This window comes from Falco rusticolus, chromosome 14, assembly GCF_015220075.1.
Source record: "Falco rusticolus isolate bFalRus1 chromosome 14, bFalRus1.pri, whole genome shotgun sequence".
Taxonomy (NCBI): Eukaryota; Metazoa; Chordata; class Aves; order Falconiformes; family Falconidae; genus Falco; species Falco rusticolus.
This window is the reverse complement of record NC_051200.1, coordinates 14486540-14504479: the sequence shown is the minus strand read 5'-3', so window position 1 is coordinate 14504479 and position 17940 is coordinate 14486540. Positions and strand designations below refer to the sequence as shown.

The 17940-nt window shown below is 43.6% G+C and overlaps 1 protein-coding gene across 4 annotated transcripts in view; it reads right to left on the bottom strand.

Moving 5' to 3' along the window:
* Positions 1–12216, bottom strand: part of STK26 (serine/threonine kinase 26) — a 33651-nt gene extending 21435 nt beyond the window's left edge. For all 4 annotated transcript variants that reach the window (XR_005107477.1, XR_005107478.1, XM_037407978.1 and 1 more), the window contains exons 1-2: positions 11922–12216; positions 11697–11815 (exon numbers count right to left, since the gene is read on the bottom strand). Coding sequence is in view for 2 of the 4 variants with exons in the window: in XM_037407978.1 (XP_037263875.1) it covers positions 11697–11738 (42 nt within the window). In the remaining 2 variants the exon portion in view is untranslated. The remainder of the gene's footprint in view (positions 1–11696; positions 11816–11921) is intronic.
* Between the last annotated feature and the right edge of the window lie 5724 nt (positions 12217–17940).

Below are 17940 nucleotides of genomic sequence, written 5' to 3'. Positions count from 1 at the left end.
CAACTGCCTGCTCAGAAGTCCCAAATAAAAAACATTACAGCATAATTTTTGCCAGCATATCTGCAGTAATTACATCAATTATTCCACCAATACAGCTTATATAAGCGTTTTCTTTTGATTCAAATAAACACAGCTATGCAGTGATGCCCTGGATGCATTCTGCTACAAGACTGACTGTCTGACTCGCCTTCCCACCTCCGACCCTTTTAACATACCTGTTCTCCAAATTCTGCCTTCTTCCTATGAAACAAAGTGAAAGCACACTGAATATCTACCTTCCAAGATTATACAGATATCTAATGACACACACCAGATTAGAAGAAACAGTATGTTAGACTGCTTCAGGATCTGTCAGTGCAGGACAGGTCTTTTACAGAAACAGGTCTTCTAAGAAGGTTCATTAATGAATTTCATTAAAAGGTACCGAGTACAACTGGATGAAAAAACAAAGCTTCAAAGAATCTTGGACAGAGACTGAACTAATAATGCCTTGTCTGTAACAAAATCAAAACCTGGATCCTCTAGGTCCCCCCAAAGCAAATACATTTAACATAGCCTTGTGCAATTTCTGCTACGCAGTCTGTCAATGTGAGAAAACATATCCTGTTGTCTTAACAGTATGTCTAAAACCTGCCCCAGAAATGCTGTTATACTATCTGGATTTTCAAGCATCTCCCAGGCTTTTTTTTAGAACAGAAGTTCCCCTAAAATTGTAGCAGTACTATAGAAGAGCTCACTTACATTGGGAGATGCTACTCAAATATGCATCAGATAAAGGTGGAAAAATTCGCTCAAAAGATGTTATAAAAGGTTGGCAAAAGAAGACCAGAGTGTCTACTCCTATGTTTTATAAGTATCCACTACTATGGCACCCTAATACATGCTGGTATCTTTGGAAGCCATCAGAATTACCTGTGTGTTTAAAAGACCATCATTTCAAGCACTGCACACGAAAATAAAAACCTGATCTTCATAGCCCGGGAGAAGTCAAAGGTAAACTGTAATGAAAAGAGCTATCTCGCAGAAAGTTTGAGGAAAAGAAGTTATGTTATGGCAAAATATTTAGAACCAAACCAAACACAACCCACCACCAAAAAAACATGCCAGTAATGAATTTGTTGTGCAGTTTCAGTTACGCTAGCATTAAAATGCCAGATGAGAAATGTATGCCAACTTGGTTGCTGAAGCCAGCATGCACTGTACCATTTCTCTTAAATCCCACTGACTGCACTGTGTGAATTATGGCTAACAATAAAATTAAATAGCAATTATAAGGCCTATTTTATTATTTGTGAAATCTCCGAGACATCCTTTATTGTCTTAAGAATGAATACCTGAAATACAATGAGTAAAAAAGACACTTGGAAGTCAACAAAGAAAAGCAGATTAAAAGTCAAGACATTTCATCTATTCTCAGTATTTATCTGACTTACAAAATACTGCATCTGGGTTGAACACATGGAAATCCTAGATAATCTGTCCATTCACAGACATTTATCTATTCTCAGATAATAAAAGTACCTCTAAGTTTTTCTTCTGTCCAGACCCAAGAAAACCCATGACATTAAAAGGGAGTAAGCTTGGTAAACCTGAGAGGCTATGGGACTTAGAGCAATGTCTAAATCAACAGATGCATTCTTCTTAGTTGAATATCTTTCCATACACTACCTGCATGCAGTTTCAGATATTTTACATATATATAAACACACATTATACACCATGCATATTCTATTACAGCAACATACATTCTCATATATTATACATATTTCCACATTTTACTTCTTTACAGGAAAGGCACCACAGATGGTGATAGATTTTAATTCCTGGAACTCCTCCTCACTTCTCCTTGCTAATCTTATTTAAAAATCCTATTACAATTAAAGTTACTCACACAAACAGTGCCACAGGGGTACATGTGTGCATACATAAAAATTTAAATAGTTTGAAGTTACTGAAGGTACAGTTGTAGATCCATTATTAATTATAAATAATAAGAAAAAAATGAACCTGCAGACATTCAAAACAGGGGTGTAACCTGTAAACATCTTTTACTCCATCTTGCACACATGCTCACGCTTCTCAGTGACTTTTGCATGTAACTAAACTCTGATGCTACCCTGCAGTCCTGTTCAAGACTCAAATACCAGGATAGTAGATACTTCATTATATTTACTGGAACTGTACGATACATACTCGAGAAGAAATTTTCACAACACCACACTCTGATTTTATAAAGTATCAAACCTTTACATTATCAAGCTTTTCTCCACAATAGGTAGCAAAAACTAGATATGAATTTTGCTGTCCTCGAGACCCGACCTCTGTTATAACCCTTTATGAAACATCTCCCTTATCTGACAAGGCGAAGACTCACTGCCATTTTTAGTGAGAACCTGTGGAACTTCAATACAACAAAAGTAAAAATAAGCAAGCTTTGTTTTCATCAAGTCAGCCATAAGGCAAGCTGCCTGGAAATTCATGTGACTATCAAAACTTTAAAAATCAGCATTCAAACCCACCCCTTCTCAGATTTTTAAGGAAAGAATTACTTTCACCTTCAAGCAATCTCTGACCTGTGGCAGATGCAAGCTGTCAATTGTATGCTGTGCTGAAAATGGAAACCACTGAACTCACTTCCTCTATTCTTAGCCATTCTTTCACTTCGGTAACATAACATGAAGCAACTTCAGAAACAGCATAAATAAGCAAAAAGAAAGAATAACAACACATCTCCTAAAGATTAGCTCTTTGACACAGGCAATTAAAAAAATTTACACCAATTATTTATGAAGAGTATTCTGCATTGAGGAAACAAAGAAAAATTTCTCATGCCAGTGAGCTTCTCTGTAGCTGAATAACCTTAAATTTCAAACGGAGTCCCACTTAGCTTCCATTCTATGTATCAATACCTTTTAACCACCTAGTATCCTTAAAAAAAAAAAAATAATCTTAAAACCACTGCACACAGCTGCATATCCATCAGTCTGCTCCCACGTCTGAGGAGCATGGCCCACCAAGAGAGTCAGAGGAATTAAAGAGGGAGGGGGGCACAAATTATGTGGCTAGGTCTTTACTATGATTTGAAAAAGACTTAAGCCGCCAAGTGCTTAAATGGAGAAAAAAAAGGCAGTTCAAGAAATCAACAGGGTCTGGTATCCCAAAGTGTTCAAATTCTGTTCTGTATTTTAATAGAGTTCAACAAGCTGATCTTTCAAAACAAATTTAGTCTCCTTTGTTGAATGGGTAATTAATCCACCTCAATGAACTAACTGCCTTCACACCTGAATTAGAAGTCAGAAGACAGAGGACTACAGCAATTTCTCATTGCTGAAGAAGCTTTGGAACCTGTCCATGTCATGAACTGTTTTGAGAAACCTAATCTGCACAGAGATTACAAAAGCCACATCTAATAGGAATATGGAAAAATAACTATTTATGGGCTATAGCCTACTTTTAGCAGTAGGCCTTTCCTTTCAGCAAGCAGCCTGCTTATCAGTACACAAACAATTTTTTTGCCACACCCATTTAAAGGAACAACTACGTCAGAACTCTGCCAGCAATAAACTACATCACTGCAGCATTTTTACCATTTTCCTAATATTTAGAAGTTCAGTATCTACAGTTAAATGGCAACTGCTACATAAATTTTACAGGCCTCCTCGCTGCTCTATCTTTGAAGCCATGTTAGCATTTTCTTCTGTGCAAGTTAGAACTAGATACACAGTTCTCCTCCTTCAAATAAGATTAAACTCATACTATAATCCAGCTAAAACAAAAAATAACATCCAGCTTTTTAATTTGCCAGCCCATAAACTAGAAAGCAGCAACAAGACCTCAAGCTTAACACACATTAAGTATCTTTGCTAAATCTCTCTACTGAAGTAGTTATTACTTCTTTTCAGGCTAAACAAAATTAAAGCGAGGCAGAAAAACACCAGTTGAAAAAGGATGGCTTCAAAACACAATGTGGGTTAAAGAGCAGGCCACAAGTTTATTTACCACAAATAAATCTCCAGGCATAACCACTGCCTGCAATGAACCCCAAGTGGGAACCCAGGGTTAGAGGATGTCACACCATTCCTCTAGCTTTGGTAGGGACCATTTTGAGAAAGAAAGGCAAACACACCCGTCTGTAAAAATCCCAGATTTCTGTACTCTCCCCAAGGCTAGACAACCACATGCTTGCAAACTGTACTCTCCTCTTGAATACTGGCCCTTGATCATATCAATCATACTGGACCTGAAGCTACAAGAAGCGCACAACGAAAAACCAGAAATACAACTCCAAAATGAGCTACAAAGGACACAAGAAACCTACCCTGCCAGAACCAACCTGCCCGTTTCAGGAAACTCCTTTTTCAATTACTTTGCAGCTCATTCATAGCATGGCAAAGCATCTCATTACATAAAAGGCATGGGGAAGGGGGAGGGGAGGAAGAGAAACACCCTGAAAAAAAAATTCAGATTCTTCTTGCCAACTAGGCTAGAATAAAGCTGTGCAGGAATGTAAAAATGTTCTTGCTATGACCGGCTGCCAGATGACACCTTCTTACGCGAGATCAACAGCAAGATCATCTTGCTCCCCTCATATTTCTCTGTATTGATTTACATCAGTAGAAATTAAATCTTTCTTGTTCAGTGTTTTACATTTAGGCACAACACTCATGGTCGTTTCAAGCTGTACAGTGTTTTTATTATTCTGCATTCAGCTCCCAACACAGAAGCCTGCACTGAAATACAACTTGACATCTAGCAAAGCATGGACACCCTCTGATCCAGCCCCCCCAGCCAACATTATTCAAATATTCAGAACATATAACAGTATCCAGTTGAAAGAAAGGCCTGCCAAAGACCAGGGAACAGGAGGGAAACGGGAAGAAAAAAACGCAAACAAACCACATTCTTCAAGACTCAACACATGGTGCTTGACTTCTGGTTCTTGAAAACAGTGAAGCCACCCTGGGCTCTCAGACTCCCCCTTTCACAGCTCAAGTGTGAAACCTGCAGATAACTAACATTTCTCACTCCTTGTTCTCCTTCATCGATGCATACAGAATTCATGTGGAATCAAGACAGATCATGCCACAAAGCTATTCCAGATACACTGCCTCAATCAAGACCATTCGAATCCAGATTTTGGCAAGACAAGCTTGGCTTCACACTTCTAAGAGTCAACTATGCAGTTCTTCAAAGCTTTCTTCATGAAGAAAGATGTAAGCTGAAGGCATGCTCTTTCCCAAGCTATGGACCTAACCAATACAGCCTGTTTCTGCTAAACCACATGCACAAGATAAGAGGAAGAATGAGACTGGCAAGCTCCTGTTACCTTGTCAGTCCCTTTATTAATAGTTTTGCCGAGTTCTTTTTGCCAGATTTATTCAGCTAGCAATCCCTCTGGCAGAATGGATTTTAGTGAATATGGGCACCCTTCCCATGAGATTTAAGTCTCTCCTTCAGAGCTAAGGAGTGTGCCCTGTGATCCCCGTGTAATCAGCAGAACAGACTTGTTCCAGAAGAACTCCTAGAAGTTTAAATTTAAAGAACAAATGACAGTCTTTAAATAGAGTAAAAACTGGTGAGGCAGAAACAAGAAAGAATGTGATATTCAATCATTTGAAGTTAGAAGGAAATAGCAGGATTTGGAACAGTAACTCCTGATACAACAGATACCTCACCAAGTCTTCATTTCTTCAAAGATAACATACATGTAGCCACTAATTACAGCATGCCAGAAAATTATTTGTTACAGAAGAATTTCAAATACAACTTTGTATAGTTCATCTTCAACCCCATCCCTGAACTCCTCTGTCTGTCAATTATTACATTCAGCCCCTAAGAATAAACAAAACACAAAATAATAGTCTCACTACTTTTCAGAGTTTGCAACTCTTTCTTACATCCGAAGGTAATCACCAAAGAGCAAACAAGTGGTACTTTTATTAAAACAGGCTTGAAATTCTTCCTTTCACTTTTAGAGATGACTTAAAACCGTATTTTCGGGACACGGAAACAATTAAAACAGAGGCTAATACAGTTGCCTACTTTACTTAGGGTGTTTCATAGGTCTCGCAGGACAAATACTGCTGCAGAGGCACATTTAGTCATACATATTATTCATGGTGTGCCACAAAGTTACTATGTATAAAGAAACAATCATCCCCTCAAAATAAGCATCTGAATAAAAACTGTGTTTCATTTTTTAACAACAAATTGCAATGTATTACTGAGCTATGTCTTGCTATATATTCTCCTTTTTTTAAGGAAAAGGACAACAGAAAAATAAAACTTTCACCAGGACTTGCAAAGCTGAGATACTGGAGTTCAAAAACAGCCAAAGTGACTATTTTCAATGTTAAATTCAACAGAAAAAAACCACAACAGGATAAAGCAACAATTACGTATTTTTAGTTTCAGTCTGGTTTCAGATGTAATGTTTGTATCTTTTGGGGGAAATTACCCTCTGCCCAAAACTGACAATATGATGGTACAGAACAACAGAGAGATTAAGGTGAGAAGACGAGTTTATGTGCTCTCTGCCAGCTTCAGCAGATTTGCCTCTGAATTCCAGGTCAGTGCACTTAATGTGTGTATAAAACTGTAAAAAAATACTAATAAAAAGACTGCTGTCCATTTTTTTTCTTCTAAGCCTAATAAAAGTGTCTGCTGAATTCCAGGTGATTATACCTATACAGCTCCCATGTATCAAACACTTTCCAGAGCTCTCTGTCCTCCTTTGATTAACAGTAAGACAGTACAAGTATGACTGAGCCCTACTTTTCTTAGTCATCAAAGTAACATCAGAACGCACAAGATGGAAGAACCAAATTCACCTAATAAAGCCTGAGCTCAGTTAGCAGACTACTGCTGGGTATGATACATCTTGTACATCAAGCATGACCAGCAAAGGAATGACCGCAGTGCTTGATTCCACAAATATTTTAATGCATATCTGCTTCAAGTAGCAAACAGGCATGTTCTTCACAGGTCTTAAAAATACTATCTTCCTGCAGTCTTGCCTGCACTGTGGCTCAAAGTACAAATCAAGGAACTGAAAATGGACAAGGTATTCATCACCAAAACACTGGAGTCCACCCTAGCTTAATCATAAGAAATCCACTATCTAGGCACTGTGGAAGTCTCCTGGTGCCCTGCAAGTGCTAGACTTTCCAGTTTCCTTTAAGTCATGTCTAAATAATAAAAGTTTAAACCCTTTTCAGACTCACTGTAGAAGCATCTGGATACAGCTCAGCTCCTAGGAGCGGAATAAATTAACAGCTCCTTGAACGGACCTTTCTTCAAAGGTTTAAGCTTCGCTAATGACCACCCTCTATAAACATTTTAAGCATTTGATAGTAATAGACTGCTTGTTCTTAACAGAAGTCATATTCTTGTAACTACAATGCGTAAGGTTTACTAGAAATCTGACACACTTCCAGACTAGCTTTAGGCACCACACACAAAGAGCCCATTTCCACAAGTGCACTAACTTAAAAGAAAATGTGGGGAGGTTTTTTTGAGGTTTGTGACAAAGACCGCTTCCAGAATTAAATGCTACCTCTCCTTTAATCTTTCTATACCCATCCAATAACTAGACGTTAACTGATCTGCCTCTGAGCATCCTACAGGGAGAAACTCTCCAGCTGGCAGGCTCAGGTTGTTCAGCACACCACAGAGAGTAAAGCTCACCTTTACATCCAAATTTGTATTTAACCAAGCAATCCTTCAATTGTGAATCAGAGTACGCCGGCTGACAGGTCACATGCTTCTAGCTGCTCTGCTTTCAGAGGAAATTAGTCTCTTTATTGCAAGATAGTCTGAATGCCAATAAAAACAGATGGACATCATGTTTAAACAACCTTTCTGGCTGCACTCAAGACTACTGTCATACAGGATCAGGAGATATCAACAAAGACATGAGAAAGGAAACAAAAAGTGTTCAGATGAGTAGGATAGCAGAGACAAAAAGAAATAAAGCCCCATAACAGGTTCCAAAGACACATACACTGACCAAAAGAAACACAACTAAGAAGAATCAACGTTTCCATCAGTTAATGAATATTTCACAGACTTTTTTTTTCACAACAGATTAGAACAGGAAAAGGGAAAGTTTATACAAAAAAACTCTACCAGCCAAAAAAGGCACTTACTACTTGAGCAGTGCTCTATCACTGAAGTTTACAGACTAGGTTTGGAAATTCAGGATGCTGACAAACAGGAAAATTTTGTCACTGTCCATCTTAGAAAGGTTAATTGTTATTCACTTATAAGTTAAACAGTTTCCAGCCTCTTGTATCTATGAAGAGGTTTTGGAGTACTGTATGAGATGCTGCCAATAATGTAAGTTCATCAGAAACACATCAATCTGAAATGACTGAAATACTTTAAACTTTCTGATCACTTGAAACAAACATAACCCTCTGAACTATGCATCCTGCCTGCCAAGCAAGAGAAAAGCAGTAGCGTACAACCATTACTAAGGGGTCCAACACCTTCACTCCAGCTCTGTTTTCAATACAGGCCCTGGGTTGGTAAAAGACATCGGTAGGCTCCTACACCACCTCTTTTGGATATGGCTCCCAAGAATGCTCTGTACGAGCTCACTGGATTCCTGGAAGACAGTGCAGTGCCAGTGGACAAGCTTCTCACTGTGAGACCTCAAAGCATTCCAGACTAAGAACTAGTTTGAACATTCTTATCCCAAGGAACAAAGTTACAATGACATTACTGAATAGAAACTCCAACCTCACATTCAAACCCATTGCAAATTGTGCTTCATGTAACCAGGACACCTTAATTGTGCTCACATAGCTCCATCAACCTTTCATTCTTTCCCTCTTGTCTTGGATTCTGTGTAAAATGCAGTAATTTGGAGCGCCATGCTCAGCTTCAGAGCACCCATTTTATGCATTCACCGAGTACTTTAATTTTATTGAATGGGCTTAGAAGTTTGGCAGCTGAGTAAGTTAACATCATACAGTTGGATCAAGTGGAGCCTTTCCAAAGGAGTGAGGAAAACGAATGTGTTTAGGAAGTTGTTTGCACAGGCAAGAATTGTTAGGTATAAAATCTGTTTTTGTTAGGGACACAAGGCAGGTTAAACAGAATGCAACCACTACACAAACAAATGGTTCTGTAACTACTCATAAGGGCAACAGATAATACTACCTCTGGGTCTTCCATCGTTGCCAGGGTACTTAAAGTCAGACTCCCAGTTCACCAAAATAGCTCTATGTGACTTTCTGCAATTTTCCATTCAATTTTTTTTTTCAAGGTAACCTAACCATCTTTGTTCTTAAAAAACTATCTTAAAAAAAGCCAAAAAAGCTTCTGTTATACTTCGGTGATAAACTGTCAGAGTCTTCTTTTTGGAGTGTGGGAATTACATATTATTTCTGCATTTTTTGGTTGGTTTTTTTTTTTTTCTTCATAATAAAATGGGAGGGAAAGTGTAAGATCACAATAAAACTGAAAACTTCAAACTTGTAACACATTCTCCAGCAAATTCAGTTTCTAACTGTCATATTCAATAAAATGCTCCCCTCAACACAGACTACAAAACAAGGGGTTTGATATTACAGGCACTTTCCCAGAGTGATAGTTTTAACATAACTATTAGATATTGTTCCATCACAGAATGACCTGTTTACTCCTTCATCAATCGATCACCATGCATTTACTTTAATGCTGAGCAGAAGCAGGGACACTTTCATCATCACTTGGATGATCCTGACTGCAGAGTTTAGATAAGTATAAGGGCTGCTTCTTAAGGTTTTGGTTTTTTTTAACCTCAAGACTACCACACTCCTCTAGAACGTGTTTTGGTGGTGGTGGGGTTTTTTAATTAAAAAAAATGCATTACAACTCTTCTAAAAGAGGAACGAGCAGAATAATATTTACACCAAATTCTATTACTTTGTATACTAGGACTTCCAGGACTTGTGTAGTAGTCTTAGTTAAAAAAGTCACCAAGGGAAGAATGTATCTAGATTCTATGCAGCTGTACATATCTAACACTGAACAAAAATGTTTTGAACATACAGATACATGTTAAGGAGTCTGGGTTAAACTAACAACAAAACTAGTGGAACTAAATATGCTATTACATAAAGTTTATTTGTGTAACAATGGAAAACAGAATCTTAAATAAGTTCAAGGTCCTTTTGCGATGATAGGGCAGCTAAGGAAGTCAGGACAGCAATACATTAAGCAGATATAGAAATAAGATACTGACAAACTTGGGAGACTTCTCTTTCAAAATCCAAATACAAACACACTAAAAAAAAAAAAAGTCAAGAGGTTATAAATAAAGAAGCTGTGACTAAAGCCTCTACATCTTCTATCACAAAATTTCTTTAGGATGTACCAATACAACAGTAACGCTGACATGTTAATGGGAAAAAAAAAAAAAAAAAAAAAAAAAAAAGGCTGAGAAAACATGGTTTGTATCCTCTTACCACCACCACAAGGTCAGTGGATGATCAAAATTTAACTGATTTCAGAGAGCCTGCAAATTATTAGAAATGAAGCCGGGAAATCAAACCTTGGTATTGTAACTGGCCTAAATCAATACATAAATACCGTTCATACATAAATGCTACACTTTCTAAGCGTCATGAAGGTACCTGACCAAGCGAAATTTTAACTTTATGTTCCAAACCCCCCTGAACTCTTTACTGTACATGTCTTGCATACATAGGGATGTATCATAAAGGCTTCTATGTTATTTCAACTGAAAAAAACCCCTCCAATGTTACACAGGCATGGTCCAGCATTACACAGGCACGGCTACCCCAGAAGTTAGGAGATGGCTCAAAACACTGACTCGGCTGCCAGCGTCAGACAAGCAAAAAAATCAACACTGAAACAAGTTTGGTCCTCAGCTCCTTTACGTTTGATAAAGATCTCTGACCAAACTTATACTAGATCAGCCAGCGGAGTAAGAACGATGAGTCGGAGGCATTCCACCTTTCCTATGAAAATCAGTAACAGATGAGCTTCTCCCGTTTCCCAAGCTGAGACCACAAACATACAGAGATGACGCCGGGTCTCACTCCCAGCCCCAGAGAGATGTAAGTTTCTGACGGACGCCGGCTCCCGCAGCACCACCAGACCCGGCGCTCAGCACCTTGCCATTAACCGCCAGGCCCTGGGCGAAGCTGCGCTGCAGGCCCCGCGCCAAGCGCATGTTGGTGGGGAAGTCCTGCAGGAGGTACGCCTGCCAGCGGGCCCGATATGTCATCTACAGCACACCCACACACCCTGCGATTAACTTCATTTCGCCTTTAATCAGTTTTAGAAGCTCTTCCGTGCTCCTGGGGGCAGCGCGGCCAACCCCGAACAAAGGGGGATGGGCGGGAGAGGAAACCCTTCGCCCCCCGGGGGCGGGCTGCAGGTACGCGGCCCCCCCGGGGCACGCCGAGGGAGCGGGGCCCCGCCGGGGCCTCCCGTTACCTCGGAGCACCCCCCTCCCGCGCCCGGCCAGGGCCCCGGCCGGCTCTCCACCCTAGGCCGAGCGAGGCCTCCCCGCGGCCCCTCGGCGGCCAGGCCGCGCCGCCCGCCCCGCTTCGCCCACCCGCGCTCCCCCGGACCCTGCGCCCCAGCAGCGGCCTCCGCCCGGCGGGGCCTCAACAGCCGCTTCCGGGGCCGAGCCCGGGCCCGTCGCCTCCATTTTGGGGCCGGCGCGGCGCGGAGCTCACCTGCATGCCGGGCACTTGCACCGCCACGGGCGAGTGGGCCATGGCGGGCTGCGGCGGCCGGGCGCCGCCCGCTGCTCCCCTCTCTCGGCCTCCCTGCTCCTGGGCGGCGGCGGCGGGGCCTGGAAGGACAAAGCGGCGGGGAGGCGGCTTTAGCGCGGGCCGCGCTCCCTCCTTCCCTCCCCGCGGCCCGCCCTGCCCGGCAGCCCCCGCCCGCCGCCGGCTCACCTCACGGCCGCGGGGCTGGGGCCGAGCTGCGCGACGCGGGCGGGAAGGGGGACCCTAGCGCCGCGCTCCCATGCCCGCCGGGCTCCTAGCAGCGGCCCTGCCGGCTGGCGCCGCTCGCCCTGCCCATGCCCCCCTCCCCGGTCCCGGCGCGGGGGCGGCTGCTCGGGGCCCCCCGGAGAGGCGCGGGGTGGCGGCTCTCGGCGCGGTCGGGGCTGGGCTCAGAGCGCCATGTCGGGCTCCGGCGGCAGGCGGCGGCTGCTGTGCGGCGGCGGCGGCTTCTTCCGTCTCAGCTCCGGCCTCGCGGGGCGGAGCCGCCGCCACCGCCGCCGCACGGGCCCTGGCGTCACTGCCCCCGCCTCCCCGGCCGCCTCTGGGACCGGCGCACGGAGGGAGGGGCGGGGGCGGCCCCCTCGGCGCCGGGACCCTCAGCGCCGGCCGGGGCTGCGGGACGGGGCCGCCCGCGGCGTTGCGCGGCGCCCTGGGCCTGGCGGGCTGCGCCCCTCCGCCGCTGTCACGGGGTCCTGCTCTCCCGGGCACACGGCCACAGCCCCCGCACCCCCGGGCATACGGTCACAGACCCCCATACCCCCGGGCACATTGTCACAGCTCCCCGGACACACGGTCACGGCCTCCGTAGCCCCGGGCACACGGTCACAGCCCCTGTACCCCAAGCAAACTGTCAGAGCCCCTGTACCCCAAGCACAATGTCACAGCCCCCGTACCCCCCGGGGCACATTGTCACAGCCCTTGTACCCTTGAACACCCTGTCACCACCACACCTGTACCCCTGCACCCCGAAAAATCACAGGTGCTAATAACTGAGTGGCTGTTCCATGGGGTTTATTTGCTTTTGTGACACAGAGCGGGGTGTCCTCTCGGCCCAGGGGTGCTGCTGGCTGCCTGCCGTGGCAGGGTAGTGTGAGCCTGGTAACGGCTGCAGAGGTTCAGCTCCCCGGGTTGGGGTGGCTGGTTGCCTGCCCCCCGAGGAGAACTGTCCCCCCCAGGCCAGCCCCAGCTGCGGCAGGACCCCCCCAGCGCAGGGGTCTGTCGTCCCCCCCCCCAGTGGGGTGGGCTGCCCACTGCTTTCTGCCTGGGGAGGAGAAAATAACAAGTGTTTTTTGGGTGACATTTTTCCCATTCGTACATGAGTCACCTATTCGTGTGCGTGATTCACATTCCTATATGCAAAAGTTTTGCCAGTTACTCAAGCAAAGCTTAAACTGACGTCTTCTATGGCATTGCTCTTCCCCTCACCCCCCTGAGCAAGAATGTAGAAATCACACAGGCCCGTCACAAACACCCTCGTGGGTATGTGAGGGCTTCCCCCAAATTCGCAGGTTTATAGTCTAGAAGATGCGAGGGACGCTGGAGGTGCTGGATCACTGGCCATACCCGGGGGTGCGTCCCGTTGGAAAGGATGTGACGGCAGGTGGTCTCCCGCCCTTACAGCTCGGAGAAATACCGCACTGTGGCAGGGAACACAAAACACCTCTGTTGAAGGTAACGTGTTAAAATAGGCTGAAGCCAAGAATTCCAAAGTTAGGCAGTCTTTCCATCCTCAGCTCACTCTGGTTTGAAACTCACAGTGGTGTTAGTCAAGGACAGGCTCGTGGCTCATGCTGGAACATTTTCCCCCCCACACCCAATTTGCCAGTTTGTTAAGCCTTTACCGTTACTAAAATATTTACTTTTTTCTGCACCTTTTAAAAACAACATGACTTTAAAAGGCTTCTACGTGATAGTTATACATCTAAGTTACCTAGGAGCCTATAAGGAGTTCATTTTAATGGGTGGAATATTTAAGGCAAGTATTTCCTGAAAGTTTTTATCATATACTTAAATTTAAAAAAATGTTTTTTATTAAGAAACCTTTGGGAACAAAGGAGGATTTCTACTGACAAAAAGCTTCCTTACTTACACGCAGCAGTTCAGTAAACAAATGAATGAACATCCACTTCGTGGAACTTCTGAATCCTGCCTGGTTCATTCTGCTCAAACATACTTAAATCACCTCTCCTTTTACCTTTTAATGATCTTTAGAACATGATCCCTGAAAAAACCCTGACAAATGGAAGATGAAGGGTTTTGCTTCATGCTGCTAATGCATTACTGTCTCTCTGTTCCTCTGCTGGCTCCGGGGCTCTGCTTTTCTTTTTCCATCCATTCGTTACCTAAGGTTTTCTTCCCAGAACACAGCTAACTGGTTATCCCAGCCTCGTCTGGATTTTATACTCTCCCTCACGCATTTCCTCTTGGAGGCACCTTTTTACTTTGTATCAGAAAGAGCACTAATCGCCAATCCACTCTTTATGTTTTGGGGCCATATATAGAGACTTTTGGCCCTTTATGCATTTCTGACTTGCATGCAGCTTAATACAACATGAAAGAGATGGTGACAAATGTATTTAATTAAGTAAGAGCAGGACAATTGCTGTGCATGTGATAAGGCATCCTCCCCAGTAATTATACCTGTAGTTATCTCCCACCGGTGGCAGATTGGCTGAGAGAACTGCAGCGACAGAACACCAAAGCAAAATGTTCTGCAAAAAGGCGATGCCTGCTCATGCCACACTCGCTCAGAAAGCCCCAGCATGATATTTGTGAGCAAAGCTAGGCAGGAATATCTGTCAGGGAATCTTAAGTAAGCAGCCGGTCACGTAATGACTGAATCATTGAGCCAGGCTGTGAAGTGAGGTAAGCTGGCACCATAACATCTAAGAAAAGGGTTGCATTATTGTATGCCACTCTGTCATTAGCGAGTTCTAATTTGTGCGTTAAGAACGTCAGATGGTCAGTTGCTGATACTGCTGTATGAAAGACCTTCCCTGCCCCCTCCCAGCCTGCTCCATAAATACCTGTTGCTGCTGTTTTCCAAGACTTAAAATGTGTCTATAATTCACGTAGGGCAGCTGTCAGGGCCTCATAGTAGTAATGTGACCCAAGTCAGACCTTCTACTACTTTGTGCATTTAACTACTATTTCTGTGTTGCTGGTGTGAAAATATAATTATCTCTACATCAGAAGACTGCAGGGAGCTAGTAAAAACACTGGGCTCTTTGAGAGTGCCCGCACCATGTTAGCTGGTTTAGACCTACCACAAAAAATGGTAGAAATTCACCTCAGCCTTCCAAACATGAATGAATAAAATGAAATGTCTTACACTGCTAAACAGGACAAGACTTCATCACGTAGCTGCAGACTCCAGGGGCTCCTTGCAGTGATTTGCTGGGGTGGGGGAGGCAGTGGGTGGCTGATCTGGTTCCAGCAGAGCTGATGCAAACTCATCTTTAGCAAAGACCCCATCAGACCCACACATCTGCCTAGGAAATGTGATGCCCAGTTTCTGCTTATCAGGGTGAATTGGGGTATTTTGAACCCTTTAGTGCTTTCACAAAGTGCAGCTGATGGATGCAGTGCTGACCCAGGCTCATGGTGACAACCCCAAGTGATGTGCTTAGAGGTAACTCCACAGTTCTCCTTGCGCCTTTCTTTCAATGCAAGCAGTACAGCTAATGGGTCATCACATAAAACCGGAGTACAGCATCCCAAACTGGTAAAATTCAAGGCCTTTCATGTTTTTACTTTTGAAACGTGTTGCCAAAGATGTTGTGGAGGTTAAAAGTTGACTGGGATCAGGTAAAAAGGGCTGCGTATTTATTTTAGTAACAAGAACATCAGAGACATAAAAGGAAGAATGAAAATGTTTTGCAAGGGTATGATACCCTCATTCTTTGACATAAATCAGTCTCTAATCCACAGGCATTAGGGAAATCACTTAGTCTTAGAAGCAACTTATTCAGCAGCTGCAGAATTTCCAGCACCACTGCTGGAAACCGCTGATACTCACTAACATAGGAGATAGATGTAGCTCTCATCAATCCCATATTACAACTTCAATATTTCTGTATCCAGTTAATAATTTAAATTATAAAGCCTTGCAGCTGGACTAGAAACAGTACCACAGTACATCCACTTCTGCCCACCACTTTCCCTCCCACACCCTGTGTCCACCCTCTTTTCCTCCCCTCATTCTCCGGCTCCTGCTGCATTCGACCTTTCCTGTTGCCTCTGCGCTCCGGCATGACTGTTTCCAGCCTCCTGCAGCCTGGGTGCTCGCAGGTGGGTGCCAGGACATAAAGCAGAGTTCTTCTTGTTCCCAGCACAGTGACAGCAGCCCCATGCCGCCAGGAGAATTGGCTGGCAAAAGCCTTCTACATCTCTGAGTTCCCACAGAGGAGCCAGCTCAGTCCTTCTGTGGGACAGCAGCTGCAAGGACCTCCTTCAGCACAACTGGATTATTTAAAGAATTCAGCTGCCAAAATCTGCCAGTGTGAACTAGTTGCTCATAAATGGAGATTTTTCACATAATATGGCCAACTTGTGCATTTCCTCCAGGAGACCACAATGGCACATCCTTGACACAAGGATGATGGTTTTACCACATTCCACGTCCTCCCTTAAAAGCAAGGGTGCAAAATGATATTTCTTAGCAGGGCAACATGATACATCTTCCTGCAATCTTCTTAGAAATGGCTGAACTATTTTTTTAATTGACACTTCCTGTACTTTTAAGGAAAATACCAGGCTGAGGTAAATGCCTAGGATGGAAAAGGTGGGTGAGGGATGCTGGTTCACCATCTCCTTCAATGCAAGGACTAAGGATCATTAAATCAAACAAGCAGGTGCCAAGTTCAAAACAAATAGAAGTAGGCACTTCTTCACACAGGGTATAGTTAAGCTGGTGAAGTCCTTGCTACAGGCCAAAAGTGACTGGACAATTTAATAGAAAAAAAAAACCAACATTGGGAAATACTATTTATAAAACTAGCACCTCTGGTTGAGGAAGTACGTGAGCTACAAATCCCTGCAGGCAGGTGCAAGCATCGCCCCTTCTCACTGTCCTCATGCACTTCCCTAAGCCCCTGCCACGGGCTCCAGCCAGGGATGAGCTGTTGTGGCAGACAAGCTTTGTTCTCCTGTGAGCAACCTGTTCCCATGCTGAAGTTTCAACCTGGGGGGGTTAACGTTTGGCCAAAGAGTATCCAGCTGAGATGGGAGGAACTGTCCTGCAATGGTAGGCAGGGCTACCTGCTAACAGGGCAAGCAGACATGGTGCCCATGGTACTACATGAGTCTGTAGCACAGTTTAATTTCTTTCCTGGGAGTTCTTCGCTGACATCATCTTTAGTCTTCCTTAACAGGAAAAAAAAATAAATCAGTAAGTTGTCTTTACACAGGTACTAAGCTAATAGTGAATGTGTATCGTACTAGTGCAGTGAATGGTGAGTCATTATGTGAGTAAAGTTTATGATAAATTGAATGTTCACAAGTTCAAGGGCAAACTTTCCACCTTCCTCACAAAAAGATCCTTGTACTGGTGAATTTCCTATTTCAATACAGTATTTGGCTTAAAGAAGCCAGTCTTCTGTAGGATAGTCCTGTGCTTCCAAGATTGCAACGTAAGTTAAGATGGGGTGAGTGTTATGTCTCTGACCTCTTTAGCACGAATATACTTTGCTTACACTTCCACCTGTAAAATAAACCATACACAAACGCACACACATATATGTATTTATAGGCTGTTATATCCAATTCAGTAGTTTAACATCACAGAACATGGTTCTTTGCAGATTGGTGTTCTCATGTATTCTCCCTGCTTGCAAATCTATTTTATTCTTTTAAATAAGAGTCCTTCCCTGCTCTAATTTCCCCCTTAGCAGGAAACCAAAATTTCAGCAAAGCTTGCGCTCTTGGAATACCAAAAATAGTTTGGCCACAACAGTGGAAGGGGTGAAGGAAGTGAGTGAGAGGCCCTGCCAGTGGGCAAACAAAACGCCAGCCCCATCAGCACAGTGCCTTTGAATAGCTGGTCTGACTTTTTTTTTTTCCTTTTTTTTTTTTTTAAGTAAAATACATACAGTATTTATAGAATTAAAACCATTTCTATATAAGGGAACAGCAACAAGAAGCTGGTTCTGGTGGAATTCCTATACTAACAAAGCACCCGCTCCAAAGGGGC